The sequence below is a fragment of the Leucopleurus acutus genome, assembly GCF_964270905.1.
Source record: "Leucopleurus acutus genome assembly, chromosome: 7".
NCBI classification, from domain to species: Eukaryota; Metazoa; Chordata; class Mammalia; order Artiodactyla; family Delphinidae; genus Leucopleurus; species Leucopleurus acutus.
The window spans coordinates 7,035,836-7,063,789 of NC_139150.1; the positions used below are offsets into that span (position 1 = coordinate 7,035,836).

At 54.8% G+C, this 27,954-nt stretch overlaps 1 protein-coding gene across 2 annotated transcripts; it reads right to left on the minus strand.

Moving 5' to 3' along the window:
- On the minus strand, positions 1-26,910 carry MIGA2 (mitoguardin 2). 2 transcript variants are annotated; one of them, XM_082843432.1, is made up of 16 exons: positions 26,855-26,910; positions 24,139-24,378; positions 23,039-23,249; positions 20,870-20,982; positions 19,824-19,941; positions 19,288-19,397; positions 15,104-15,221; positions 14,031-14,131; positions 13,316-13,431; positions 12,291-12,363; positions 12,051-12,137; positions 3,234-3,332; positions 2,860-2,994; positions 2,044-2,097; positions 999-1,115; positions 1-780 (listed from the first exon to the last, which is right to left on the minus strand). In XM_082843432.1, exons 2-16 carry the CDS (start codon positions 24,232-24,234, stop codon positions 574-576), a joined length of 1,755 nt encoding a protein of 584 aa, XP_082699558.1. In that variant the 5' UTR covers positions 24,235-24,378; positions 26,855-26,910; the 3' UTR covers positions 1-573. The 2 variants fall into 2 exon arrangements, with proteins under 2 accessions (XP_082699558.1, XP_082699557.1); XM_082843431.1 differs by having other exon boundaries at positions 26,801-26,868.
- Positions 26,911-27,954: the final 1,044 nt, after the last annotated feature.

Below are 27,954 nucleotides of genomic sequence, written 5' to 3' on the forward strand. Positions count from 1 at the left end.
CCCACCAAGGTGCCCCCCGGCCACACTCTGTGGCTCCCACCCTCCATCTCTGGAGCAGCACATTCTCTTGGGTGGCAGCAGGCCGTCAGGACTGGCCGGGCAGATGCCTGGATCTGAGACTGTCCAGCCCAGGTTCCTCCACTGCAGCGCCCGGCCACCCCCTCTTTCACCTCCACCCTCCCAGCCCCACTCAGCAGCCCTGGGGTGGCAGGGGGTTTTGGGCACCCACCCCCGGGGCATCCCATCTCTGCCTGTCCTGATTCTCCTCACAACCCCTCAGGCCCCACTGGCCACTGGTCCAGCCTCTGCTTTCCCACGAACAGCTGAGGCGGGCCCCTCGGGGCTCCACGCCGCTCAGAGGAAGTTTATCCCCTGGGCCTCGGGGATTCCAGGTGATGGAGGTTGGGGTGGGGGCGAGGTCAGGGGCGAGCACCCTTGGCCACCATGGCCTGGGCTCTGCCACTGCTGACGGCCAGACACCCAGGCCTCCAATGCCAACCCCAAGGCCTTCTCTCTGCCATCAGCCACGTGAATGAGGACCAGCCAGCCACCCCTGCCGGTCCACACCCACCACTACTGCAGCTCCTCTGGGGGCCCGTTATCTCGGGGCAGCACACCGTTCAGGCCAATGCTGCTGGCCACCGGCGCCCCCAGGTAGCCGAGCAGGATCTCGCTGCGGCGCCGGGACAGCTGGAGGATGTCGTCCGCCAGCGCCGGCACCGATGTGTAGCGCACGTTGTCCAGGTCGAACATGTCCCTCAGGTACTGCACGATCTGGTGCTGGGGGAGAGGGTGGGTGTTGGGCCTGGGCCGGGGCCCCTGCACCCCCCGCGCTGAGGTCATCCGGGCCACCCAAAGCCTCTTCCTTCACCACTGGAGCCCTGACCCAGCCCCTTCTGTCCTCAGCTCCTGCCCTCCCGGGGCTTCCTCTGGACCCACCCAGGTCAGGCTCCCAGCGGAAGGAGCACAAGCTCTCAGACACGGAGCTCCCTGTTTACCTTAAAGAAAGCACAGACTTCAGAGAGCTGAGGCTTGGGTCCGAGGAAGCCGAAGGCTAGGACGGGGCTAACGTGCTCCGATACGGAGTAGAAATGGGAGATGAAGCCATCAGGCACCTGTGGAGGGTGGCAAGGCTGAGGGCTGGGACCCAGGCAGGGTGAGGCAGCCAGGCCCTGGGGTCGTATTAAGAGCCAGGGCTTCATTACTGTCCTTGCTAGGTGATGCCGGGCAGGTGACTGGGGCTTTTTGGTTTTTTTGGCCACACCACACAGCTCGCAGGATCTTAGTTCCCCAACTAGGGATTGAACCCAGGCCCTGGCAGTGAAAGCGCCGAGTCCTAACCACTGGACCGCCAGGGAACTCCCATGACTGGGGCTTTCGAAGCCCTGGTTTTCACCTCTGCAGAATAGGGGCAACCTTGGGGCTGTGGTGAGGGCTGCGCGAGGGGCCCGGGGTGCGCTCAGCACAGGAAGTGCCCAGAGCATGTGGCAGTGGCAGCTGTTATCAGCTGGGCAGCAGAGCTGGGCTGGCAGAGGGGAACAGTGGACCGCAGCAGCCCGGAGAGTGCAGCCGGTCGCCGCCTGGGAGAGCAGGTAATGCAGCCCGATGGGCGGGAGGGAGGCTCTGCCTGCCCCGCCGAGACGCCTCCGCCAAGCCAACCACCACTGCTCTGCACGTGCCCTTCCTCCCTCCGAAGACACCCTTTCCCCGCTTTTGATTCCTTTGACGTTTCACAGTGGCCTGCTCTGTGATGAGCCCTGGGTGGGAAGATGAAACAGATCTACGTGTGCCTTTGAGGCCCTCCTGGTCAAGGGAGCAGTAATGGCAGGACAGGGGGCCGGTGCTGTGACAAAGGCCAAAAGGTGCAGCAGGGCCTGGGGGCTCAGTAAGACCTCCCTGCACGAGCCCCATTCCTCTGCCCAGCCCACATGTCCTGCCCCTAGACCAGGGTCCAGCACACACCAAATGCAGGGTCAACTGAGCTGGGCACCACACCCGAGGCCCCCGCGTGGCGCTCCCCAGGGGCCCTGTCAGCTCACTCACCATCAGCAGCCTCCTCTTGGCTTTCAGGACAGACCAGCAAGCAGTGGCCAGGGCCTAAATCAAGGATGGGAACCCCCGGGGGGTCAGACTAACAGGCCGGGCCGGCAGCCGCTAGCCACCCCCAGTCCAGGACCAGGCCCTTACCCCCCGCTCATCCCACCCCAAGCAGGGAGGTAGGGACGGCTGTCTGAGCTCTGTCGTCTCCCTGCCCTCAATTAGGAGTCAGGCGCACCTAAGTCTGAATCCTACTCTAACCCTTACTGGGCGGCTCCCTGGACTAGCCACCAGTCTTCTCTGGGCCTCAGATTCCTCCTCTGTGAAATGGCCGCGACTCCGCAGCCCCACCTCACTCAGTGACTGTGGGGATCCATGGTTACTGCCTCTAAAAGACCCGCCCCACCCCTCTCCAGACCACCCCCGTGGCACACAGCACGGCCGCCCTGCAGGGGCCCTGTGCTCAATGCTCTCCTGCTGTACCCCTTTTTTCTTTCCCCCGTATTTTAACTTATTTAATGCATTCAAATGGAACAGAATGAATGGCAGCCCAGAAATGAGTAGACTGCCTAAGTGAAACCACAGTGCAGAAGGGAAGTGCACGTCCCTCCGTGCTACACTGGTCAGAGGAGAGCAAGGGGATCCTGTGGGAAGTTCTCCAGGGCAGGGGACTGGTGTGCCCAGCAGCCCTGGATCACAGCGGCGGGCAGCATCCCAGTGGCGTGACTGCTCCCTGATGGGTGGGGAGCCAGCCTTGGTGCCCAGGCGCACGCGTGGGGTCACGTGAGCGTGTGTGTGCCTGGGAGTGGGGCGGCCACGCACCGTCTCCTTGAAGCTGTCCGACAGCCAGCGGTTCCTCAGGACGGCGAGCACCGAGGACGGGGGGTTTTCCAGGTCCTCGAAGGCGTCCATGAGGATGAAGTCCAGCACGATGTCGAAGAAGCTCATGCACACCACCTGTGGGGGGCAGCAGTGCTCTGAGGGCAGAGCGGGTGGGGACGCCGGGCTGAGCAGCCACACTAGGCGGTGTGAGGAGGGGCCTGCGGCAGGCAGGGCAGGAATGGGGGCTTCTCGCAGCCACGGAGCCATCTCAGAGCCTCGGAATCAAGGCAGGGCTCCTACAGGCACCTCCACCCGGTTCGAGGAGCTCAGGTGCAGGGACCCCAGGACACCGAGGCTCAGCGCAAACAACTCACCCCTCGGCCCTCCAGCTCCAGCCGCGTGGTGGCCCAGGTCTCCGGCCGCAGGGCGTAGCTCAGCATCTCCTCGTAGCTCTCCAGGAAGCCTTTGGGGCTCTGGGGGGAGAAGCAGAGCTTGTTTTGGCCGTGGGAGAGGCCCCAAGATGCAGCTGGACTGGACCCACAGGGGCAAGCTGGCCTGTGCAAGAGGGACACACCAAGGCTGGGCCAAGGCCAATCCCTGAGTAGCAGTCATGGAGAGAATGGGGCAGGAAGTGTCCTGTGCCCGCCTCCACACACCTCTGCGGCACCCAGGGCACGTCCCGGAGGGATGCAACACCAGGGGCGCCCAGCAATGTCTCACACCAGCTCGTTACTGAGCAATGGACCGCCTTCCAAAAGATGTGCACGCGCCACAGAAGGCACTCACTTTGGAAGGATGCTCAAGGGTGTGAGGTCGAGCCAGCCGCCAAAGTTTCAGATCTCCGCAATCATCGGCCTCACTGGTGAAACGGGAGAAGCTACAGCCCCACACTTGGGGCTACTCTGGGGGAGTCAATAAGCTCGTTTGTGTAACACAATCAGGCAATAAATAGTGTATAGGACTAATGCTGCCAGGAACGGAGATGGTCAGCACACAGGAGGAATTCTTCACTCTCTGGGACTGGGAGGCTTAGCTGGGGCTTACGACAAAGTTTGCAGACACAGATGTAATTCACGGACGTGGAAAGCTAGTACGTGCCAGGGCTGATCTAACGTGAATCAACTCATTTAATTCATACAGTCCTATGAGGGATGGTCCAATATTGTGCCCATTTTACAGATATGAATCCTGAGGGTTCAGATCACTGATGTGCCCAAGAGCCTGGCAGAGTGGAACTGACACAGAGCAGCAGGGGCAGGTTGATGCCATTTATAAGAACCACAGGCAGAGGGGCCATTGGATGGATGTTCACCAAAATGTGAACAGGGTGGCGTTGGGGACAATTTTTTTGCATCATCTTAGTTTTTTCTACAATTAGCATGAGTCTTTTTTTTTTTTTTTTCTGATGCTCTGAGATTTTGACATTTTGACTTTCCTGTTACTTTTTTTTTTTTTTTTGCGGTACACGGGCCTCTCACTGCTGTGGCCTCTCCCGTTGCGGAGCACAGGCTCCGGACGCGCAGGCTCAGCAGCCATGGCTCACGGGCCTAGCCGCTCCGCGGCATGTGGGATCTTCCCAAACCGGGGCACGAACCCGTGTCCCCTGCATCGGCAGGCAGACTCTCAACCACTGCGCCACCAGGGAAGCCCAGCATGAGTCATTTTTATAATCTTTTCTTTCTTTTTTTTTTTTTGCCATGCCACACGGCTTGCAGGATCTTAGTTCCCCGACTGGGCGTTGAACCCGGGCCATGGCAGTGAAAGCCTGGAATCCTAACCACTAGACCGCCAGGGAACTCCCATTTTTATAAACTTTTTTAAAACTATTTTCATTAAGTTTTAAAGAGAATTTGCTAGGATGACCCTGGGCTGTGCCTTAACCTCCCCGAGCTTCAGTTTCCTCATATGTAAAAGTTGACAACGAAGCTGAAGATGTGGGCTGGCCCTTGCTGACACTTTTGATGGCCGCTGGCATCAGCTCGTGACATCCCCAGGACACGCCCATCTACACAGTAGGGGACTGAGGCTTGGGGAGGCTTCACGTCTGGCCCCAGGCATAGCAAGGAGGCGGCCTGATTCCACAGTCCCAGAGCCTGGGTGTGTGCGGGGGCTGGCGTCTTCCCAGACAGAGGCCACCCCAGCTCTGCTGCCTGGAAAAACCTGACAGGGCTGTCAGTTACCGCTCAGTCCAGGGCTGGGAGTGGGGTCTGGCGCTCAAGGGCTGCTAGATAGCCAGCCGAGCCTCTTCTTGATTTCTTAATCAAAATCAAGCCAAGGACTTCCCTGGTGGCGCAGCGGTTAAGAATCCACCTGCCAATGCAGGGGACGGGGGTTCAATCCCTGGTCTGGGAAGATCCCACATGACATGCCACAGAGCAACTAAGCCTGTGTGCCACAACTACTGAGCCTGTGCTCTAGAGCCCCTGAGCCACAACTACTGAGCCTTCGAGCCACAATGACTGAGCCCACACGCCACAACTACTGAAGCCTGTGCACCTAAAGCCCGTGCTCCGCAACAAGAGAAACCACTACAACGAGAAGCCCGTATGCAGCAATGAAGACCCAACGCGGCCGATAAACAAACAAACAAATAAATAAATAATAAATAAATAAATAAAATCAAGCCAAGTCCTATAGTGGTGCAGAGGCCGGAGAGAAAAAAGCTGAGCCTCCGGGCCCTTCTGGGAGCAGCCGCAGAAATCGGCCGTCCACTAAAGCCCCTGACACCTGCTGTAGCCTCACTTGCCCTTCTTCACTTGTTCGTCCTTTCACCCTCCTGGGGAGGCCACAAAGAACAGGCTAAGGGCATGGCTGGGCTCAGGCTGACTGGGGTTCAAATCCCGGCTCCACCCTAACCGTGCTTAGTGACCGGGCAAGCCCCTCTACCTCCCCAGGCTCACTTTCCTTTTCGGCCGAGCAGATGGAGACATCAGGATCAAATGAGCTACCGGAGGTGACGAAATGTGAGTGAAGCACCAGGCTCGCTGTGCTGCTCAGCAAACGGCAGCTGCTGGGAGGATAATGAGTCCCTCAGAATCTGCAAAAGATTAGGTCCAGGACCTTTGCAGGCACCAAAATCCAGATGCTCAAATCCCTTTTATAAAAGGGCACAGTATTTGCATATAACCTAAGCACGTCCTCCCCTGCACCTTAAATCATCTCTAGATTACTTATAACACCTAGTACATGTAAATGCTAAATAAATAATTTGCTGGTGCATGGCAAATCCAAGTTTCGCTTTTTGGAATTTTCTGGATTTTTTTTTTTTTTTTTAGTATTTTCAGTCTGAGGTTGGTTGGACCCACAGATGCAGAACCTGCAGATGTGGAACCCATGGATACGCAGAGCCAACAGTATTCACGTTCATGGAGCAGCTGCCCTGTGCCAGGCCCTGGGCTGGGCACATACCTGTGCCAGAAGAGCGGGGCTTCTGGCCCTCGTAGGAATGAGGATGCAGGGTGATGGGGCCATACTGGGCAGGATGAGCCCAAGGGCTTTCGGGACCCAGGGGACAAGTCAGGTGAGGTTCTCCTGGGGAAAGAGCTGGGATTCAGAAGGCAGGTGACCAAGGAAGAGAAGGAGGGAGTGGGACAGGGACTTCAGGAGACTGGTATGTGTTCCACCTTCTACCCTGGGGGCTGGTACACAGGGGTTCATCTTTCCATTCATTAAATCCTACTTTTTATTTATTTATTTATTATTTTTTTAATTTTTTATTTTTTTGGCGTTATGCGGGCCTCTCACTGTTGTGGCCTCTCCCATTGCGGAGCACAGGCTCCGGACGCACAGGCTCAGCGGCCCTGGCTCACGGGCCTAGCCGCTCTGCAGCATGTGGGATCCTACCGGACCGGGGCACGAACCCGTGTCCCCTGCATCGGCAGGTGGACTCCCAACCACTGCACCACCAGGGAAGCCCAAATCCTACTTTTTAAAAAAAATTTATTTATTTTTGGCTGCGTTGGGCCCTCGTTGCTGCACGCGGGCTTTCTCTAGTTGCAGCAAGTGGGAGCTGCTCTTCATTGCAGTGGCTTCTCTTGTCACGGAGCATGGGCTCTAGGCACACAGGCTTCAGTAGTTGTGGCACGCAGGCTTCGGTAGTTGTGGCTCGCGGGCTCTAGAGCGCAGGCTCAGTATTTGTGGCGCACGGGCTTAGTTGCTCCACAGCATGTGGGATCTTCCTGGGCCAGGGCTCAAACCCGTGTCCTCCATATTGGCAGGCAGATTCTTAACCACTGCGCCACCAGGGAAGTACACATCCTACCTTTTGATACTCTTATGTGCGTATTTTACAACAAGGTAACTAATGACAACAAAAAGAGTTGAGGAACAGCATTCCAGGTGCTGAGCGACCAGCATCTGCAGAGGCCAGATCAGGGAGGAAGTCTGTGAGCACCACAAGCCCTGAGGCCACACAGCAGAGCTTGGTCTTTACACCAAGGGCAGTGGGAGCGAGGGTGGGTTTTAAGCAGTTGGGTGATGTGTCAGAGGTGATATTTCAGAACCATTACCTCACATTACGCCCAGCCCATGAGGAGGAAGGACTCAGAGGAAAGAGGCGGGTTCAAGAGCTTTGCTCAAACTCATCAAAAAAAAAAAAAGAAACACAAGCGGCCAAATAAACATGAGAATGTATGCAACCTTGTTAATAATCCAAGAAACATAAAGTAATGGATGAAACAAAGATGAAAAAGATTACAGGGACTTCTCTGGTGGTGCAGTGGTTAAGACTCCACGCTCCCAATGCAGGGGGTCCAGGTTCAATCCCCGATCAGGGAACTAGATCCCACATGCATGCCGCAACTAAGAATTCGCATGCCACAACTAAGGAGCCCTAGAGCCGCAACTAAGGAGCCCACCTGCCGCAACTAAGACCCAGCACAACCAAATAAATACATACATACATAAATAAATATTAAAAAAAAAATTACAGGCAGACCTCGTTGAGACTGCAGGTCTGGTTCCAGACCATCCCAACACAGTGAATAAAGCAAGCTGCATGGATTTTTTTGGTTTCCCAGTGTGTATAAACGTTATGTTTATACTATACTGTAGTGTATTAAGTGTGCAATAGCATTATGTCTAATAAGACAATGTACATACCTTAATTCCAAAATGCTTTATTGCTAAAAAACACTAACCATCATCTGAGCCATTGGTGAGTCATAATCTTTGTGTTGGTGGAAGGTCCTGCCTCCATGTTGATGGCTGCTGACTGATCAGGGTGGTAGTTACTGAAGGCTGGGATGGCTGCGGCAATTCTTAAAAATAAGACAACAGTGGGGCTTCCCTGGTGGCGCAGTGGTTAAGGTTCCGCCTGCCAATGCAGGGGACATGGGCTCGAACCCTGCTCCGGGAGGATCCCACATGCCACGGAGCAACTAAGCCCGTGCGCCACAACTACTGAGCCTGCGCTCTAGAGCCCGCAAGCCACAACTACTGAGCCTGCGCGCCTAGAGCCCGTGCTCCGCAACAAGAGAAGCCACCGCAGTGAGAAGCCGGCGCACCGCAGTGAAGAGTAGCCCCCGCTCACAACTAGAGAAAAGCCCGCGCACAGCAACAGACCCAACGCAAACAAAAAAATTAATTAATTTTAAAAAAGAAAAAGAAAGACAACAATGAAGTTTGCCACATCTACTGACTCTTCCTTTCACAAACCATTTCCCTGTAGCGCGCAGTGCTGTTTGATGACATTTTACCCACAGAACTCCTTTCAAAATTGGAGTCAATCCTCTCAAACCCTGTTGCTGCTTCGTCAACTATGTGTATGTAATATTCTAAATCCTTTGTTGTCATTTCAACAATCTTCACAGCATCTTCACCAGGAGTAGATTCCATCTTGAGAAACCACTTTCTTTGCTCATCCATAAGAAGCAATTCCTCATCCATTCAAGTTTTATCATGAGGTTGCAGCAATTCAGTCACATCTTCAGGCTCCACTTCTCATTCTAGTTCTCCTGCTATTTCCACCACACATGCCGTTACCTCCTCCACTGAAGTCTTGAACCCCTCAAAGTCATCCAGGAGGGCTGAAATCAACTTCTTCCAAACTCTCGTTAATGTCGATATTTTGACTTCTTCCCACTAATCACAAGTGTTCTTAATGGCAACCGAAATGGTGAATCCTTTCCAGAAGGTTTTCAATTTACTCTGCCCAGATCCACCAGAAGAATCACTATCTATGGCAGCTGTAACCTTACAAAAGGTATTTCTTAAATAATAAGACTTGAAAGTCAAAAATGATTCTTTGATCCACGGGCTACAGAACGGATGTTGTGTTAGCAGGCATGAAAACATCAATCTTGTTGTACATCTCCATCCACCTTGGGTGACCAGGTGCATTGTCAATGAGCAGTAATATTTTAAAAGGAATCTTTTTTCCTGGGCAGTGGGTCTCAACAGTAAACCATGTTGTAAACGGATGTGCTGTCATCCAGGCTTTGCTGTTCCATTTATAGAGAACAGTCAGGGTAGATTTAGCATTAATTCTTTTTTTTTGTTTTTTTGCGGTACGCGGGCCTCTCACTGCTGTGGCCTCTCCCGTTGCGGAGCACAGGCTCCGGTCGCGCAGGCTCAGCGGCCATGGCTCACGGGCCCCGCCGCTCCGCGGCATGTGGGATCCTCCCGGACCGGGGCACGAACCCGTGTCCCCTGCATCGGGCGGACCCTCAACCACTGCGCCACCAGGGAAGCCCCAGGCTGTCTTTTGAAGCCAGGCATTGACTTCTCCACTCGAGCAATGAAAGTCCTAGATGACACCCTCTTCCAATAGAAGGCTAGTTCGTCTACATTGAAGATCTGTTGTTTAGTGTAGTACCTTGATGAATTCATCCACACTTAACTGTTTCACCTTGTACTTTTATGTTATGAGACGGCTTCTCTCCTTAAACCTCATGAGCCAACCTCTGTCAGCTTCAAACTTTCCTTCTGCAGCTTCCTCGTCTCTCTCAGCCTTCACAGAATTGAGGAGAGTCAGGGCCTTGCTCTGGATGAGGCTTTGGTCTAAGGGAATGTTGTGGCTGGTCTGATCTTCTATCCAGGCCACTCGAACCTTCTCTGTATCAGCAATAAGGCTGTTTTGCCTTCTTATCATTCATGTTCACTGTCATGTGTTCACTTAATCGCCTTCAAAACTTTTCCTCTGCGTTCTCAGCTTGGCTAACTGTTTGGCACAGGAGGCCTAGCTTTCGGCCTGTCTCAGCTTTCAACGTGCCCTCCTCACTAAGCTTAACCATTTCTAGCTTTTGATTTAAAGTGCGAGACATGCGACTCTTCCTTTTATTTGAAAACTTAGAGGTCATTGTAGGGTTATGAATTGGCCTAATTTCAATACTGTGGTGTCTCAGGGAATAGGAGGCCAAGGAGAGGGAGAAAGACAGGGGAAAGCCAGTCGGTGGAGCAGTCAGAACACACCCAACATTTATTGATTAAGTTCGCTGTCTTGTATGGGTTTGTGGCACCCCAAAACAATTACAATGCACGTGGGTGGACCTAGAGAGTGTCATACAGAGTGAAGTAAGTCCGAAAGAGAAAAGCAAATATCATATAATAATGCGAATATGTGGAATCTAGAAAAATGGTACAGATGATCTTATCTGCAAAGCAGAAATAGAGACACAGATGTAGAGAACAAATGTACGGATACCAAGGGGGAAAGGGGTGGGGTGGGAGGAACTGGGAGACTGGGATTGACACATATACATTATTGATACTAAGTATAAAATAGACAACTGATGGGAACATACTGCATAGCACAGGGAACTCTACCTAAGGCACTGTGGTGACCTAAATGGGAGGGAAGTCCAAAAGGGAGGGGATATCCGTCTGTGTATGGCTGATTCTTTTTTTTTTTTTTTTTTTTTGCAGTACACGGGCCTCTCACTGTTGTGGCCTCTCCCATTGCGGAGCACAGGCTTCGGACGCGCAGGCTCAGCGGCCACGGCTCACGGGCCCAGCCGCTCCGCGGCATGTGGGATCTTCCCAGACTGAGGCATGAACTCGCGTCCCCTGCATCGGCAGGCGGACTCTCAACCACTGCGCCACCAGGGAAGCCCTGGCTGATTCATTTTGTTGTGCAGTGGAGGCTAACATAACACTGTAAAGCAACCATACTGCAATAAAAATTAATAATAAAAAAAATTACAACAGTAACATCAAAGATCACTGATCACCATAACAAATACAATAGTGATTAAAAAGTTTGAAAAATGGCGAGAATTACCAGAATGTGACAGAGACATGAAGTGAGCCAATGCTACTGGAAAAACGGCACCAACAGACCTACTCGACACAGGGTGGCCACAAACCTTCAACTTGTAAAAAAAAGCACAATGAAGCCAAAAGACACACAATGAAATGAGGTATGCCTGTACTGATATCCAGTATTGGCCAAGATGTAAGGAGACACAGCCTTATACTGCCGAGAGGGGCTCAAGTTGTTAAGGCATTTCGGAGGGTAAACGGGCAAGATCTGCCAGCCTTGGAAACATCTGTGCCCAAGACGCGGCCTTTGCCACACCTGGGCTTTGCCCCACAGAAAATCCCACCGGTACCGAAAGAGGACTGATTATAAACAGACTGAGTATAATAGCGGTGTCTGTGATTCTGGAAAAGTCAGACACAACCCAAATGTCCGTCTCTGGGAGGACCAGAGCCGACCCGCCCGACACAATACTACACAACTGGTCCATCTACTGACACGGAAAGATGGACGAGATGGACTCTTACAGAACAAAATAAAGCTGCAGAACAGCCCGTAGAACACAAACCAAGCTTCGCAAGTTAAATTACAATGTTCAAAGATTAGAGTCTATGGAACCGAGTAGGAGGACACATATCAGAACGTGCGCCAAGTGGGGTTCCCCTGGCAAGTGCGGTTCCCGGAGACCCTGTACGGTTTGCATCTCATAATCGGCGAACTTTGTAAAACTGTGTCATGCTGTAAACAGAAATAAGAGGCAAGACAGATCCGTATTTTTCAGAATTAGCACAGGGAGCAAAAAAACCCCAACCCTTTCCCTGCTCTCCTATGGCCTGCAGGATGAAGTGAGAGCTCGTCAGCTCGGTTTTAGATTGGGTTTTTTCTTTTTCTTTCTTTTTTTTTTAACAGAACTAAATAAAAGTTAGAAAGATAAAAAAAACAAACAACGCAGGGGGAAGAAGAGCCGAAAAGAGAGCCCCCCACTCCCTGCTACCTTCTCAGCCTTGGTCATCAGGCCCGTCACCATCTGCCGGCCAACCTCGCCGAAGAAATACTGGTGACTCTTGTCCTCCAGGAGGCCCTAAGGGGTGAGGAGGGAGGCGGTGAGCTGACAGGCTGGCGGCCCCCCCAAGCCGTGGACAGGGCAGCACCGTGGGCTGGGCAGGTGGCCATCCGCGCAGAGGAGCCTGCTTGACTGCCCCCATCCCCCCAGCGCGCCCCGGACCGCACCCACCTCGAAGGCTTGCCGCACACAATGCAGCTTGGCCAGAAAGTCCTGGTCACTGTAGCAGCCCAGCAGTTCTGTCCTGAGGGGAAGCGCACAGTCACAGCACCTGGGCCCCAGCCAGCGACACCCCCGTGGGGTCAGGGTGGAGCCCTGGGTGGCCCTGCCCCCACCTGGTAGTGTGACCTCGGGCAGGTGGCTGCCCGCCTCTAGGCCTCAGTTTCCCCCAAACCCGAGGAAGGGGCTGACAGGATGCTCCCTGAGGACGGGCTGCCTCGATGGCACTGGGCGCCCCTGGCAGGTGTGGTCACTGGGGGTCGGGCTGACCTCGGCCTCCTTTAGGCCCCAACCAGCAAAGGACCCTCTCTAGCAAAGGACCAAAATGGCCAAATTGCTCCCAAGGCCAGGGCAGGGCTTTCTGGGGCAGCTAGAGGTGCCCTGATCTGGGCACTTTATCCAAATCCCCAAGGCTTCCGCTGGGGCCTTTGGCCATTTTCAGTCAGTGAACTTTGAACACACATACTTAAATCTGGGACTCATGACCATCATACAGAACAATTAATTTAAGGTGGATAAGAGCCCTCAATATACCACACAGGAGAAGACTGAGGCTAAGAGAAGTCAGGAGACTTGTCCAGGGCCACACGCCACAAAGTAGCAAGACCTGGAGAGAACCGGGGTCTGTCTGTCTCCAAAGCCTGGCTTCTGGACGGCTCCTTAAAGGAGTGTGTCAGAACACAGGGCTTAGGGACAGCGCCCACTGTGCTTCCATGATTGGACCCCTTAGAACATGTACGAATGATTGTTATTTTAATTACTTATATTAATTAGTTATTGTCATCATCAACCCTAGACCTGCCTGTCTTGTACCGGGGCCATCCTAGGGTCTCCGAAGCTGGGGCAGGAGCCACGGCCAGACCATCCCACCCTCAGCCTGGCTCAGCTGGGTCCCCACCAAGCCCTGCTGGCTTCCCCAGCCTCCTCCAAGGGGACAGCCCCCCCCCCGCACCTGCCTCCTTCCCTCCCATGCTCACCTGAGGGTCCGGCAGGGCACTCTGCCCTCCTTCACCAGCTGCAGGGCCTCCTCGTAGGCGGCGGCAGGCCTGGAGAGTGGGCTCGGGTAATCTCCAACCTGCAGGGACTCAAAGAGCTGGGGAGAGGGTGGAAGCCTGTGTCAGCAGCATTGGCAGGCGGGGGCGGAGCCTTGGGGTGGGTCAAGGGCACCTGCCCAGGGGACTTCTGGCGGAGTACGCCCTAGGGGCCAACGCTTCAGAGGGAACGTCAGCAGGAATGCTGGCTGAGGGCAGAGGCCTGGGTTTGAGTTCTACTCTGGCTCTCAGCATCCCCATCACCGGGTGCCCTTCCCAAAGGGACCATCTACTGGACACACACCCGTGTCCTCCCATCCCAGGAAAGGACAGCCGCCTGGCACACGTGGCCATGGTAGGAAACTAACCAAGCAATGAGCACTCGGTCTGGAGAAGCGAGAGGCCGGCGTGGGCTGGAGCTGCTGGGGACGGGGACCCCTGCCCTCACTCATAGGACCTACGACCCCTGGTTTCTCAGGCTTCCCCATTCCAGCAACACTGAAGAGTCCCCCGGGGAGCAGCATTGGCGACCTCCAGATTCTGCTCCCATCAGAGGAAACGCCTTCACTTTCCCACAACCCAGTGCTCGCCCGCCAAGGAGCTGCGCGGGAGCCCCGGCCTTCACCCCTCTCCCCACGGCCATCCCCCGAACCCACGCCACCTCAGTGGCGGAGAAGAAGGAATCCTCCGAGGTCAGGCTGTCCTCATGGTCCGCCCGCAGATGCAGCGAGCCCTCGGTCAGGGGCAGCATGAGGGTCCGCTCTGGGCAGAGAGGGAAGGGAGGGGCTGAGCTGAGACTCCTGAAATCACGATCGAGCTAAATGTACACCAAGCCTCCCAACGCCCGATTCTGGACGAATGACGCTGATGGTAGCAAAGCTCCTATTTTCTGTGCTCACGTCAGGGGACCTGCCACGTCCGCACTGCCTGACCCTGAGGCCTGTGGGCCCTGAGCTCTGAGGGCAGGCTGTGCTGTGCTGTGTGGCCCTGGGCAAGTTGCTCCCCCTCTCTGACAAGCTGAAACAGCCTCTGATGCCAAAGGGCCCCTCACTCAGCACTTCCATCCCACCCGCTCAAGGGCGAGGGGGTCTGGACACTCAAGGGGACTTGGGAAAGGTTCACAGCCCTGAATGCCCCACCAGCCTTCTCTGTCACACGGGGAGGCCAGGGGAAGTGGGGCTGCTCGGACGGGGACAGAAGTGGAAGATGTGTCACCCCGGCCAGCCCTCACTGGGCCTGTGTCATCACTGGAAGAGCCGGGGAGCCCGACACTCAGTAGTCTGATGTTGCCCCCTGGTGGCGGACAGCCCCCAGGGAAGGGCCCTGGGAGGTCACAGTCACCACACAGGGTCTGGCACGCAGCAGGCACTAGGAGAACATGGGCTGCTTGGCTGAATAACTTCATTCCATCTCAGTGATGTCACACCCCTTGACCTCAATGGGCAGGGCAACGGCACAGGCTAACCTCCACGTGAGCCACCCTCCGCCCACCCGGTGCCCGCAGAATAGGGCTCCAACCAAACACCTGGAACAGCCAGCAGGGGAGATGTTGACATACAAGCCCCAAAAGCCCGCTCCCAAGGGGATGGGGCAAGGCACACCGGCCAGGGACTCCCAGGGCCTCATTCCAATTCTGTTCCTGCCTGTGGGGCCTCAGTTTCCCCGTCTGTGCAGGGAGGCACTGATCAGATGAGGTCGTGGGCCCTGGGGATCGTTCACCCCGGCCCCGCTCACCGAGGTCCAGCAGCATGTTGTCGGCCGGAAAGGTGGACCCGAACTCCTCCTGCAGGTGGTAGGCCCGGTGCAGCAGGGACTCCAGCTTCTCCGCAAACTCCCTTCGCTGTGACTCTGGCTATGGGTAAAACAATGACGGTCAACCCAGGCCCCCCAAGCTCCCCACGCCAACGGCCCTTTCCTTCACCATGATGGGGGCCCAGCCCCCAGGGAAACAGGGGACAGCTCTGAGGCCCAGCAGCAAGCACAGGTCTGGACTGAGCTGCCCCACACAGGAGCCACCGGCAACGCACGGCCAGTGCACACTTGAGACTCGGCCAGTCCCACCTGACATGGGCCATAAGCATAAATATACACCAATTTCAAACACTTAGTATCCCCCCGCAAAAAAACCCCCAAGACTACAAGAACGTGAAATACCTCAGTGATTTTTCATCTTGATTACGTGTTGAAATGATAATATTTTGGATATACTAGATTATAGAAAATATATTATGAAGTCATTTCAGGGCTTCCCTGGTGGCGCAGTGGTTAAGAAGCCGCCTGCCAATGCAGGGGACACGTGTTCGAACCCCGGTCCAGGAAGATCCCACATGCCGCGGAGCAACGAAGCCCGTGCGCCACAACTACTGAGCCTGCGCTCTAGAGCCCGCGAGCCACAACCACTGAGCTCACGTGCCGCAACTACTGAAGCCTGCGCGCCTGGAGCCCATGCACCACAACGAAGAGTAGCCCCTGCTCGCTGCAACTAGAGAAAGCCCGCGCACAGCAATGAAGACCCAACGCAGCCAAAACTAAATAAATAAAATTTAAAAAGTCATTTCACCCATTTCCTTTTGCTTTTTAATGTGGTCTCCAGAAAATTTTAAATAAGACACATGACCTCCTACTGCACAGCACTGCTCTAGACCCGAGCAGACCTGGTCCAGACCTTGGCGCCACCAGTTCCGAGCTGTGTGACCCTGAGTAAATAACTCCCTCATTCTGAGCCTCAGTTTTCTTATCTGTCAACTGAAGTAAGAGAACCTACTTCCTAGGATTTTAGGGAAAACGTGAATGAAATAAGGTATATAAAGTACTTCCTACAAGACTGGCCCATGGTGATGGCCAGTAAGTGCTGGCTATTACAATCAGAGGGCAGTTAGGAGCCCAGAAAGAGCTGGGTTCAACCGCACTGTGCCTATTAACCGCGTGCACTTGGGAAGGCATCGCACCCCTGGCACCACAGCCTGTGGCCTCAGTGACCTCCTCGCTGCCCTCGGCCTCCACACCAGGGTGTGGGGAGATGGGGGCACTGCTCCTTTGAACCCAGGAGCTTCTAGGCCAGGGGGCCAGGCACGGGCAGGCCTGACCCTGTTTTCCACAGAGGCTGCCAGATCCTGCAAGTACATGTAACCAGACCCTGGGGAAGAGACAAGGGCCAAGTCGGGCCTCAGGCCACTGGGAGAAAGAGGCAGAAGCAGTCAGAGGGGGACAGTAAGATTGTAATGGCTGCCTTTCACTGAGCGCTAGCCCTGGACAGGCAACTCGCTGTTCAGCCTCAGGGCTTCCTTGAGGCAGGGATTGCCATGACCCCACTTGACAGAGAAAACTCAAGGAGTTATGTGGCCCAGTGCACCCAGCTAGAGCCTGGCGGAGCCCATGGGACCCCAGACCTGCTGGCCATCTTGCTTAGTAACGCTGCTCCGTGTGGCCAGCAGAGCCTTGTAGCTTTGGCAGATCTGCCAGCTCTTTCTCTGGGAAGCCACCTTGGGTTAGAGAATGGTTTCCTACATACAACACAAGTGACAAAAGAAAAATTAGATATACTGAACTTCGTCAAAATTAAAAACCTTTGTTCTTCAAAGGACACCATCAAGAAAGTGAAAAGATTGGGAATTCCATGGCCATCCAGTGGTTAGGACTCTGCGCTTCCAATGCAGGTGGCACGGCTTCAATCCCTGGTTGGGGAACGAAGATCCTGCAAGCCGTGAGGTGCAGCCAAAAAAAAAGGAAAGTGTAAAGACAACCCCCAGAATGAGAAAAAACATCGACCAAAAAAGTACAAGAAAAGCCTTCTCCTCCTTTCCCTGCAGACCCTCTCCTCATAGATTACTGTTAACAATCTCCTGTGGGGACTTCCCTGGTGGTCCAGTGGTTAAGAATCCACCTTCCAATGCAGGGGACACGGGTTCAATCCCTGGTCAGGGAACTAAGATCCCACGTGCTGCAGGGCAACTAAGCCCATGACGCCACAACTACTGAGCCCTCGAGCCACAACTAGAGAGAAGCCCGAGTGCCACAACAAAAGATCCCACATGCCACAACTAAGACCTGATGCAGCCAAAGATATAAAAATAAATAAATAAATAAATTTTTTTTTTTTAAAAAATCTCTTGTGTTATCTGTCCAGAGGGAAATAAAAGTGCACATACACACCAGCAGTTACCAACAGGCATATGTAGGCAAGGATGGATGTCTTTTTAAAAATGTACACATCAGCAGAAATTAGTACAACATTGTAAACCAACTATACTTCAATAAAAATAAATAAATAAAACGTACACATGGGTCATGAATCACTATGTTATATACCTGTAACTTACATAATGCTACACATCAACTACATCTCAATAGAAAAAAATGTAGATATGGGTCACTATACACATTCTATATATTGCTTTTTTCACTTCATAAAATATAGTGGAGAAGGCAACCTAACAGCCCATACAGTTTTCCTTCAGCCTTTTATTTTTCTTCTTTGCCTCACCACGCGACTTGTGGGATCTTAGTTCCCCAACCAGGGATCACACCCCCGCCCCTTGCATTGGAAGCACGGAGTCTTAATTGGACCGCCAGAGAAGTCCCTTCTTTTTTTCTATTTATTTTATTTCTTTTTTTGGGGGGGCGGGGGGCTGCGTTGGGTCTTTGTTGCTGCACACGGGCTTTCTCTAGTTGCAGCGAGTGGGGGCTACTCTTCGTTGTAGTGCACGGGCTCTAGGCCTGCGGGCTTCAGTAGTTGCAGCACATGGGCTCAGTAGTTGTGGTTCGCGGGCTCTAGAGCGCAGGCTCAGTAGTTGTGGCGCATGGGCTTAGTTGCTCCGCGGCATGTGGGATCTTCCTGGACCAGGGCTCGAACCCATATCCCCTGCGTTGGCAGGCGGATTCTTAACCACTGCGCCACCATAAAGGCTGCCTAGTATTCCAGACCCCTACTGATGGGCACTTACAGTCTCCAGGTTTTCATCTTTTTTAACTATTACAAAACAATGCATCCTAGGACATATATTTAGTGTGTTTTGCACAAAAAAAATTTTATTTTGGCTTTTCCACTTTATCTCTCTTTTCTGATACTGAGATAAATATTCTCTTATAGAAAACTTGGACTGTGCCAAAAAAAAAACAAAAAACGCATAAAGAAAAGACAAGACAAAAGCTGTGTGACCCAATCAACTATGAACACAGGCTATTTCCCTCCAGCCCTTCAAGAATGCTTTTTTTTTTTTTTTTTTTGCCAAGGGCATGCGGGATCTTAGTTCCCCAACCAAGGATCAAACCCATGCCCCCTGCGGTGGAAGCGTGGGGTCTTACCCACTGGACCGCCAGGGAAGTCCCCATTTTTTTTTTTTTTGGCTGTGTTGGGTCTTTGTTGTTGCGCGCGGGCTTTCTCTAGTTGCAGTGAGTGGGGGCTTCTCTTGTTGCAGAGCGCAGGCTCTAGGCACGCAGGCTTCAGCAGTGGTGGCAACATGGGCTCTAGAGCACAGGCTCAGTAGTAGCGGCACACAGGCTCCAGAGCGCAGGCTCAGTAGTTGCGGCACATGGGCTTAGTTGCTCTGCAGCATGTGGGGTCTTCATAGACCAGGACTCGAACCCGTATCCCCTGCATTGGCAGGCGGATTCTTAACCACTGCGTCACCAGGGAAGCCCCCCTTATTTTCTTTATGTAGTCAGGATCAGGCTGTAATCACCAGTGTGGTTTACTGAGTAATTACCAAGCACCAGGCATGGGCTAATGCACCTTACGTGAACTTTCTTACTTAGCTGGGTCAACATCCTGGTCAAGCGGAAGCTCCCATCCAGGAGGACGTGATGGGCTGGCAGAAGGCGGCGCTGCTAGACGCCTCCCAAGCGTGGCCCCCCACCAGCCACACTACCAGTCTTCTCAGTGGCCAGGGGTAGGAGAGACCCGGGGGAGGACTGCCTACCTCGGACAGTGCCTCTGAAGCGGTCTCGGGGTTCCGGAGGCCGTCCCCCCTCTGCCCCACGCTCAGCGCCTGCTCCCACTTCTGCAGAGCTTCCTCAAATAGCTCCATGCCTGAGTGTGGGCGGGGGAGACGGGAGAGAAGGGTGTCAGGCCCCCAGCAGAGGGAGAGCAGCCGTGCCCCCCACCACGTCGCTCAAGAGGGAGCTCAGAAGAGCAAGGAGGCAGGAGAGCCCGGAAGGATGGGAACAGCCAGGACCGTGTGGACCAGGTCCTGACCCCTTTTTCAGGGCTGGCTAGCTTGCAGGTCTTCATTCAGACCAGATCTGTTCCTGGAGACTCTGCCCAGTCCAGAGATGGCTGGAAACCATTGAGCCGGGGATCTGGGGTGGGTGGTTTTGGAACTGGTTGAAAGCAGCACCCAGAAAACCCAGCCCAGGCTCCCGGGAGGAGGCCACGCTCCCCACTACCCTGCCCCGGCCGCGGGGGTGGGGTGAGCGCTGGGCAGGGGGTGCCCAAGGCCGGCCTCCTGGCCCGTACCTTGCATGTAGAGGCTCTCAGCATTGCCGCTGCTGGTGGTCACGGACTCCTCCATCCCTCTGGTGTCCCATGGCCCCGAGCATGCAGCCACAGGGCTGGATGAGTTCACCACTACCATCTGGGTGCCAAGTAGCGCAAGAACCCGAGAATAAGGGATGAGGCCTTCCGGGACCCTCTGCAGGATCCCTGAGCCTCCCCCCACCCCCACCCCTCACCACACGCCACGTGCCCTCTGCAATACCATCCCTGAAAACAGCCCCGGGCCACAGTGGCGAGCCCTCCGCACAGCCTGCTTCCGTCAACTCCAAGCGCCTGAGGACGGGTCACAGAAATGGCCAAAGCAGGAGGAAACGCTGAGGCCAATGCCCAACCCAGGAAGCTGCAGCCTCCTACGAAACCCACCCTGAGCTCCACTCCCGAAAGGCACGACCCCCTCCCTGCTCCGGGGCTACACTACAAGTGAGACAGGGAGGACGCAACGTGCACCCATTCCATACGGGCCGGCAGGGCCCGGCTCTCACCCACGCATCTCTCCCACACGAGCAGCCACCCGCCTCCCAGGCGGGAGCAGAGCCAGCTCCTGCTCATGCCTGGGTCCCCAGGGCAGTGGCCGGCTCAGAGCTGGGGCTCAGTGCTCGCTGGATGAATGAACAACTAGACGAGTGAATGAGCCAAAGCCGCTCCCCAAGAGAAAATAAACTTCTTTGTCTTATTCATCTCTCTGTCCTCAGCGCCTAGTGGTCTCTGACATAAAGCCGGTGCCTGCTCAGTGTCTGATGAATGAATGAATGAATGAACGCACTTCCATGGGTAAGTATCTTCCCCAAGAGATCACCGCTTCTCTTCCGCATTTATCCACCTTTCCCTCACCAGTGCCCGGCACACAGTGATCACGGACAATCTCTGGAAGTCTGCACGGATGGATGAGTGAATGAACCAACGAATGAATGGGTGGAACCTCTTCTCCCATCTTCCTACCAGCCCAGAAGCCCCCGAGGGCAGAGACCGGAGCCCCGAGGCCGTGACAGGCACCCTGCTACCCTCACCGAGGCCAAGCTGTGGGAGGAGCCTGAGTGCTTGCTGGGCTCGATGGAGGAGATGCCGCTCAGAGTGTCGTTGCTCTTGCTACTGGGGCTCTGGACCCTCCGGCTGGAGTAGCCTGTGAGGAACAGGAGAGGGGTCACGCCAGCTTCCCACCCAGCCTTCGCACGGCTGCTGCCCGCTCCGGATCCCTCTCCCCGTCTTCACCTGGGAGTCTGTCCTGACCTTCTAAGTCAGGGTGACAGCAGAGCACCCCCAGGGCGTGCACCTAGCAGCAGAGGGCTGGGCCCCTGCCCCTTGTCCTGCTCACTTCCGTACCCCCGTTACGCAGCGCAGGGCCTGGCCCGGAGGGGCCTGGATCTGCTGGGTTAAGCCTGAGAATGAGGCCCAGACACTTCTCCCTCCTGACTCAGCTTCCCCTGTGTTGTTGACTGCCTGACTGATCTGGAATTCTCCTCCTTCGAAAAAGGACTTGAGGTACCAACTTTTCAAAACACATAGTTTTGTTTTGGTTTGGTTCTTTTAAGTGAGAAAAGTAGGGAAGGCAAAATAAGGTGGAACCAGAGATGGTGCTGGTACAAAGTAGGCAAGCAAGAGGTTAGTCCAGAAACGACTCCAGGCTTCCAGTGGAGCCAACGCAGAATGGAAAGCCAGCTGTGCCAGCATGTCTCGTGGTCTTGTTCTAGACTGGTCTACAAACTTCTCTGTCCAATTGAAAAGACAAAAACTTCCCTTTTGCAATGATAATTCATAATTAAAAGTCATTGTCGGGCTTCCCTGGTGATGCAGTGGTTAAGAATCCTCCTGCCAACGCAGGGGACATGGGTTCGAGCCCTGGTCCGGGAAGATGCCACATGCTGCGGAGCGACTAAGCCGGTGCACCACAACTACTGAGCCTGTGCTCTAGAGCCCACGAGCCACAACTACGGAGCCCACGTGCCACAACTACCGAAGCCCGCGCGCCTAGAACCTGTGCTCCGCAACAAGAGAAGCCACCGCAATAAGAAGTCCGCGCACCGCAACGAAGAGTAGCCCCCGCTCGCCGCAACTAGAGAAAGCCTGAGCACAGCAACGAAGACCCAACGCCTCCAAAAATAAATTTAAATAAATAAATTTTTTTTTAAAAAAGTCATTGTCGGGCTTCCCCGGTGGCGCAGTGGTTGAGAGTCCGCCTGCTGATGCAGGAGACGCAGGTTCGTGCCCCGGTCCGGGAAGATCCCACATGCCGCGGAGCGGCTGCACCCATGAGCCATGGCCGCTGGGCCTGCGCATCTGGAGCCTGTGCTCCGCAACGGGAGGGGCCACAGCAGTGAGAGGCCCGCGTACAGCAAAAAGAAAAAAAAATAAAATAAACAAAATAAAAAAGTCATTGTCACTTTGATAGCTCCATGCCTAAGTGTGGGCGGGGGAGACGGGAGAGAAGGGTGTCAGGCCCCCAGCAGAGGGAGAGCAGCCGTGCCCCCCACCACGTCGCTCAAGAGGGAGCTCAGAAGAGCGAGGAGGCAGGAGAGCCCGGAAGGAGATTCTGCCTCTTAAAACAAGTTTCTTCCAACGTGAGAGCCTTTGAGGACTCCTTGCCTTAGAAAGCGATCTGTACACGGCATACACCGGGTTACTGGGTTACAAGATTAACGGGCCCATAAGAGGCTTTCAAAGCCACACCAGCAGACACAAAACAGGTCAGTGGCTGCCCGGAGCTGGGGGAAGGGGAAAGGGGCTGACTACCAAGGGCCCTGGGGGCATTGAGAGCAACAGTTCTTGATTGCGGTAGTGACTGCATGACTACAAGTGTTTGTCAAAACTCAAGAAAGGGTGAATCTTACTGTATGCAAAGAGAAAAAGAGGGGGATGGTGAGAATACCAAAAGGCTCAGGAACCATCTGGCCCTTTCTGCTCCTGAGCCAGGGGACTTCCATCGCTGGACGGAGGAGCTGCACCCCACCAGCCCACTCTGGACCCAGGGCTCCCAAAGTGTCCTCAGATAATGAGAACCATCGCTTCCAATGACATGTGCATCCGGCCACATCACCCAGCAAATCCTTACAATGACTTGCTTCCCAGGTGAAAGGGACTCAGCTTGGAGACAGGATGTCACTAGCCCAAGATCTCAGCTAATAGGGGTCCAGCTGAGACTCGACTCCAGGTCAGGCCCTTCCCCACCACCTCACACCTACCTTTCTTCACAGATGGGACCTTCCTGGCCATGAGGATGGGGAGGGGCGCTGTGCCCAGATGCTCGCCTCCCATCTCGGGGCCGACCTGCTTCTTCTTCCGCCGTCGCCTCTTGAGCTGGTGGGCGGCCAGGGCCAAGGCCACAGTCCCCAGGGCCGTGGCAAAGAGGACCTTCCTCAGGCCTGGTGTCAACCGCAGCTGGGAGAAGGCAGACTGCAAGAAAAGAGGGAGGCAGCCAGTTACATCTCCCTGGGAGAGCTGCCCTGAGGAACACGTGAGGGGCAGGGAACGCATCAGGCCCCCAGGGGATACCTCCTGACCAGGAATGACTGAGAGGCAGCCACCTGCAGGGGGCTGTGGGGGTGGGAGTTGGGGGCCCTGGCCTCTGAAACCTGGATCACAGAGATGTAAAAGAGGGGGACGGGGGATGGCAAAATGACAAGGCTAGGAGATCATATCTGGGGTCCAGCAGGTGTCCCCAACGCCATCGGTCAGGATTCTACCAGCTGCAGCGACTGAGCACCTATGCTAGCTACCGCACCAGGATTTCACCTGTGTTACCTGTCCGAATGCCCATCATTTTCCAGGTGAGGCACCTGAAGCTCACACGGGTTAGGACGCACGCTTAAGGTGACAGAGAGGCAGAAATGGAACTGAGGTCTGCCCACCCCACTTCTCCACTCTTCAAAGACAATGACGTTCACTTCACCCGATGGTCCATCTGTACACTCCCCTGCTCCACCCTCACTCTGCCTGCTGGACTGGGAGCCCCTCGAGCGAGGCTGCATCCCACAGGGCAGAGCTTCAGGAAGTGTCAAGAGAACTGGTCGGCCACAAACATTTAAAGTTGGCAGGCATTACTGACCTCTTTTATAAACTGAGAAACTGAGGTCAAGAGCCCACATAGGCCTGGGGTGGAGACCGGGCTCGGGACCCCAGACTCCTAACCCAGTCCTCCTTACTCTGCTCAAAGAGGATTGCCTGGGACAGCAATCACGAGGGCCCAACTTTCCTGGATGCTGAGGGACCCTGCGATGAGTGGCTCAGTGTTTCAGGGACCAGAGAGGTAAAGGGCAGGACCACAACCCGCCCCGATCTTTACCTGCCCAAACGTCGTGTAAAGGAACACAGGGATCTCTGCCACCGTCATGGCCAGGGCCTGGATCACGGACACACCCTCCGTCCTCCGGAACGCCATGGCAGGAGCGGCACCCCAGGCGAGAGCCCTCGGGGCCGAGAGCTTCCAAGGAGAACGTCTTCAGCTGGTTGCTGGCTGGGTCCCGGGCACCATCCACGCCCCGAAAGGACAGGGACACACATACCAGAAGGTCCCTCCACAGAGCTGAGAGACAGACGACCAAGTCAGACACAAGGGTGTGTGCATGTGACATAAAGAAACACCCACAAGAGTGCTCTGGGGGATGAGGTGGGAGCAAAGCCCACGTGTGGAATGCGAGGCCTGGAACCAGGCCCCCGCCTTCTGCACCTGCCAGCAGGAAGGTAGCCGAACGCCCCACAGACTTTCTGCCCACCTTGAGCCCTGGGAGAAGGCAGTGTCTGGCACGCTGGCCCAAGTGAGGACCCAGAGCCTGGGAGATGGATAGGTCACTCTCAAACTTGGGGCTTTATACCACACTTTCTCAATCCTTTTAAACCCATGGCCCACGTGCTAAGCAAAAACCTTAGGCCTCTAAGGGGTCAGACCCGAGTGAGAATCATTGCATCATTTCCACCTCCCACAAAACCAAGAATGTCGTACTTCCTGTGGACGTATTACGAAAACAGCAGGGTATTTCCTCCAATAATAACAGCTACTACACCGTATGTGGGTATTCTGTGCAGAGCTCCTTACATACATTATTTCATTGAATCATTACAATTCTATGAAGTAGATGCGATCTACCTCCCACACCCCTGTCAATTTCCAACGAGGAAACTGAGGCTCAGAAAAGCTAAGTCAGGAGTCCAAAGCCACACAGCTGGTACCAGGTGGAGTCAGGACTTGGACCAAGATCTAACGGACTTTCGACTCTGTGCTCAACACAACCCTTTCGCCAAATCTGGCATGGAGCAGGAAGTGGGAGCCTCAGCAGAACTACAGACTACAAGGGCAACTTTCCCCTGGGGCCTTGTGAGACCCCCAGGGTACTCCACGGCCTATTCCAAGGCCAGTGAATAAGTGGCTTGAGCACATATAACCCAGTCCCCAAGATCCTGCAGAGAGCTCCCCGACCACCACCACCAAGGCCAAGGAGGCCTTCAAGGTCTCCTGGGACTTCAAACGAAATGACCACGAAGGCCAGATGGACCCTGTCTACTTGGGATGGCGGCCAAAGTCACTGGACTGGCACAAGAAACGGCTTATCCTCAGTGAGTGGGAAGGATGAATGATCCTATCAGTTAGCTCTAGGGCTGTGTGCGCGTGTGTGTGTGTTTGTGTGTGCGTGCGCGCGTGTGTAGAGTAGGGGACATGCTGCCAGGAGGCTACAAATTGAGCGATGTGACCTCCAGTGGTCACAAGCCAGCTCTCTCAGCACCACCCCCAACTTGGCCCAAGCCTCAGAACCAACGAGGGAAGACAAGAACATCAGAGGATCAGCGGCTACTATTTCCCAAGCACTTACTTTAACAGGCCAGGCTTGGAACAGGCTCTCCATGGAGGGTTTTAAGTCTAGTGACCCACAGAACCCTCAAGGCAAGCACTGTTTATCTCAATGATGGGGAAACTGGGCTCCAAAAGGTAATCAAGCCTACCGAGGTCACTGAGTAAATGGCCAAGCTGGGATATGACCTCAGCTCTGGGGGACCCCAAGGCTTGGCATTTACCTGCATGAAAGTCAAAAGCAGCCTCTGCTGCCCCGACTGAGGAAGAGTGGCAGGTGCCAGGTAATGACACCCACCCCAAGACAGCTTCACTCCAGGGATGGATCGAGATCCAGCCCAACCATACCCCATCCTTCCTCCTGGCACGACCCAGGGCTGAATGCGAGAAGCCTCCACCTCTTCTCTGTGATGACAAGACCATGGCAATGTCCCCCCACCACGTGGACACTCCTAATGTCGTCCCAACCTGGGAAAGTCACCTCTCCTGCCCTGTAACCTTGGGCAGTAACCTCCTCGTTCCACCCCCACCAGGGCACTCACAACCTCTCAGCTTGGATGCCCACGCTTTCCATCCCGGACACCTTCTCCCCTGCCCTGAACCACCCCGTAAATGACTCTAGCCTGAGCACCCTTCATGCCGCCTTGACCCCAGCAATGTCCCCTCTGCCCAGTCTCGGTTCATTCCACACCGGTGGGACACCTCAGCAGTCTGACCAGGACCGGCACTGAGCACTCCCACGCTGGACCTCAGCAATACCCCCTTCTGCAGAATCTGCTCTTTCCATCCCAGACAATTCCTTGCGCATGCCCTGGTCAGGCCCCCTCCTCTCTTGCCCCGACTCCCGGAATATCCCTGAGGGTCGTCCAGGTGCCCACTGCCGCCGCCTTCCACAGCCCGCGCACCCGGTCCTTCCATCCCGGTACTTGCCCAGCGCGGGTCCAGTACCTGCACCCCTGCTCCGATCTCTGCAATGTTCCAGGCCCGGGCATCTTCCCACTGACCGGGTACCTTCCGTTCCACCTCTCGCGCCGCCCACGGCCCGAGTACCTGCTCTTTCCAACGCTGGCCCTTCTAGTCCGGCTGAGCTGGGACACCTGCAACCCTACCCAGTTCCCCGCTCAGGGACGGCTCCCGCCCGCTGCAAGCCTCAGTCCCGGACCTTGCCGCGCCGCCCGCCTGCTCCGCGGGTTCAGCCCGGACCGCCGCCACTCACCCAGGATCCCATCGCTGCGGAAGGACAGCGTCTCCTTCTCCGGCGCCCGCGCAACCAACCTCGGGGCCACGGGGGGCGTGGCCTCACGCAGGGCCAACCTTTCTTTGGCCAATGAGTGTCGCCGAACTCCTCTGCACCGCCCCGGCCTCTGTGCAATTGGGTGGGTCACGTGACCAATATTGTCTCATCCTCCCTTCTCCCTCTGTTCCGCCCCCTAAGTGCGGTTGAGGCGCGGAAGTGATTTTTTTTCTCTCCTGTGATTGGCCATCGAGATTAGATTGACCCGGGTGGCTGAGTGAGGCGGGGCCACTCTTAAAGGGATAAGGCGGAGCAAACAGGTTTCGAAGACGCTTTGTGGAAAGAATTGCCGGTGATCTGAGCTCTCACCTTTGGTTCCTCTGCCTCCACTGGTGCCCACACGGACAAGTACTTCCCGCCCTTCGAGCGCCCACTTTCCAACGCCACCGCCTCTAACTTCCTACAGCATTCTCCTAAGCACTTGCCACTCTCCACTTTCTGGGGTTGTTTGCAGAAGTGCCAAGCCTCCCCTACGAGACGTTGTCTCCCTAAGAGTTGGCGTCAAGTGATTCGGTTCACTGTGCCTTGCACTAAACACTGGGTTTGGAATCAGGCCTCCCTGAGTTGGAATCAAGTTCTGCCACATCAGTTTTGTGAGGTTTACTCAGTTTACCCCTCTGTAAAATGGGAATGGAATTCTTGCCTTGCCTGAGTAACGGGGCTTTGGTGCTGATGATAAGAAAACAGTGTGGCAGCCCTTTCATAACCAAAGAACTGGACACATCTAAGTCTTTTTAGTGTAATTATCAGTAAGGTCACATTCTTTCATTCATCAACAACTAATATTTCTGTGTGCCAGCCCTTTGGCTGGACTTGGGAGTGCAGTGGTGGACAAGATACATATAATTAAGATACTTAATTACAATCTTATGTGATATTGCTCTAATGGTGGAAACTCAGGAATATGGAGATTCCCAGGGACACCTGCCCTCCCATGGGGAGGTGAGAGACTCCCGAAAGAAAGTGACGTCCAAACAGAAACCTAAGGATGACTAAGAGTCACCTGGGCAGAGAGAAGAGGA